The sequence below is a fragment of the Notolepis coatsorum genome (genome assembly GCF_963971535.1).
Source record: "Notolepis coatsorum genome assembly, chromosome: 17".
NCBI classification, from domain to species: domain Eukaryota; kingdom Metazoa; phylum Chordata; class Actinopteri; order Aulopiformes; family Paralepididae; genus Notolepis; species Notolepis coatsorum.
This window is the reverse complement of record NC_140181.1, coordinates 84,695,446-84,697,945: the sequence shown is the minus strand read 5'-3', so window position 1 is coordinate 84,697,945 and position 2,500 is coordinate 84,695,446. Positions and strand designations below refer to the sequence as shown.

The following is a 2,500-nucleotide window of genomic DNA, read 5'->3' as shown; positions in this document are numbered from 1 at the left end:
TCTCTGACCGGCTGCTGTGTGTGTGAGAGCTGTTCATCTCTCTGACCGGCTGCTGTGTGAGCTGTTCATGCCTCAAGCCACGCTGGATGCTACCTTATCAGTGGACAGCGTGGCTCATTTAAGAGACAATAAGAAAGACTTGTACATCCCAATGTCCCATTGGAATCCGAAAATACCTCCCAGAGTTGAACAGGGAGATCCGCACGCCAAGTAGCTCCTGTTGAAAGCAGAAAATACAGATCATTGAATGGGAGCTATTCGGTGTGCGGACGTCTCTGTTCAACTCTGCAGAACGGCTCACATGCCACCAGCCACGACAATACCCCCACCACCCGACCCCCTCCTCCCGGTAATGAGTATTAAAGTGAATACGTAGTACGCTACTGGTACTCATTCTACCTCATTCTGTCTCTAGTGGAGAATATGGTTTCATTTTGATTTCCTGGAAGAAAGAAAATAAATAAATCACAGTACATACAGTAGATCATCTTTTTGTTCCCCAGTGGTTTAGAAAGATGACATTTCTTAGATGCATTTGAGAAACGCACTGTTTGGCCTCTAATGTCCTGTCCATTGTGTGTGTGTGTGTGTGTGCGTGTGTGTGTGTGTGTGTGCGTGTGTGTGTGTGTGTGTGTGTGTGTGTGTGTGTGTGTCTGTGTGTGTGTGTGTGTGTGTGTGTGTGTCTGTGTGTGTGTGTGTGTGTGTGTGTGTGTGTGTGTGTGTGTGTGTGTGTGTGTGTGTGTGTGTGTGTGTTCTCCAGAGGCAGTGCAGCAGGCCTCAGGCCCCCTGCTGGTGGAGATAGTGAAGGGTTCTTCTCCCAGTCTGGGCATCAGCCTGACTACTGCTCTGTACAGGAACAAGCAGGTGGTCATCATAGACAAGATCAAGTCAGCGAGCGTGGTGGAGAGGTGAGGACAGTCTCTCTAACAGGTGGAGAGGTGAGGACAGTCTCTCTAACAGGTGGAGAGGTGAGGACAGTCTCTCTAACAGGTGGAGAGGTGAGGACAGTCTCTCTAACAGGTGGAGAGGTGAGGACAGTCTCTCTAACAGGTGGAGAGGTGAGGACAGTCTCTCTAACAGGTGGAGAGGTGAGGACAGTCTCTCTAACAGTTGGAGAGGTGAGGACAGTCTCTCTAACAGGTGGAGAGGTGAGGACAGTCTCTCTAACAGGTGGAGAGGTGAGGACAGTCTCTCTAACAGGTGAGGACAGTCTCTCTAACAGGTGGAGAGGTGAGGACAGTCTCTCTAACAGGTGGAGAGGTGAGGACAGTCTCCAGGTGGAGAGGTGAGGACAGTCTCTCTAACAGGTGAGGACAGTCTCTCTAACAGGTGGAGAGGTGAGGACAGTCTCTCTAACAGGTGGAGAGGTGAGGACAGTCTCTCTAACAGGTGGAGAGGTGAGGACAGTCTCTCTAACAGGTGAGGACAGTCTCTCTAACAGGTGGAGAGGTGAGGACAGTCTCTCTAACAGGTGGAGAGGTGAGGACAGTCTCTCTAACAGGTGGAGAGGTGAGGACAGTCTCTCTAACAGGTGGAGAGGTGAGGACAGTCTCTCTAACAGGTGGAGAGGTGAGGACAGTCTCTCTAATAGGTGGAGAGGTGAGGACAGTCTCTCTAACAGGTGAGGACAGTCTCTCTAACAGGTGAGAGGTGAGGACAGTCTCTCTAACAGGTGGAGAGGTGAGGACAGTCTCTCTAACAGGTGAGGACAGTCTCTCTAACAGGTGGAGAGGTGAGGACAGTCTCTCTAACAGGTGGAGAGGTGAGGACAGTCTCTCTAACAGGTGGAGAGGTGAGGACAGTCTCTCTAACAGGTGGAGAGGTGAGGACAGTCTCTCTAACAGGTGAGAGGTGAGGACAGTCTCTCTAACAGGTGAGAGGTGAGGACAGTCTCTCTAACAGGTGGAGAGGTGAGGACAGTCTCTCTAACAGGTGGAGAGGTGAGGACAGTCTCTCTAACAGGTGGAGAGGTGAGGACAGTCTCTCTAACAGGTGGAGAGGTGAGGACAGTCTCTCTAACAGGTGAGAGGTGAGGACAGTCTCTCTAACAGGTGGAGAGGTGAGGACAGTCTCTCTAACAGGTGGAGAGGTGAGGACAGTCTCTCTAACAGGTGGAGAGGTGAGGACAGTCTCTCTAACAGGTGGAGAGGTGAGGACAGTCTCTCTAACAGGTGAGGACAGTCTCTCTAACAGGTGAGGACAGTCTCTCTAACAGGTGGAGAGGTGAGGACAGTCTCTCTAACAGGTGAGGACAGTCTCTCTAACAGGTGGAGAGGTGAGGACAGTCTCTCTAACAGGTGAGGACAGTCTCTCTAACAGGTGGAGAGGTGAGGACAGTCTCTCTAACAGGTGGAGAGGTGAGGACAGTCTCTCTAACAGGTGAGGACAGTCTCTCTAACAGGTGGAGAGGTGAGGACAGTCTCTCTAACAGGTGGAGAGGTGAGGACAGTCTCTCTAACAGGTGGAGAGGTGAGGACAGTCTCTCTAACAGGTGAGAGGT

General features: G+C 51.3%; 1 protein-coding gene across 1 annotated transcript in view; it reads left to right on the top strand.

The window, feature by feature from the left end:
- The window catches only part of grip2a (glutamate receptor interacting protein 2a), a gene marked incomplete at both ends in the record, with an annotated part of 104,738 nt that overhangs the window by 58,740 nt on the left and 43,498 nt on the right, over window positions 1-2,500 (top strand). The window contains 1 exon segment of the mRNA XM_084333531.1: window positions 761-908. Within this exon segment, the coding sequence (XP_084189657.1) occupies window positions 761-908 (148 nt within the window).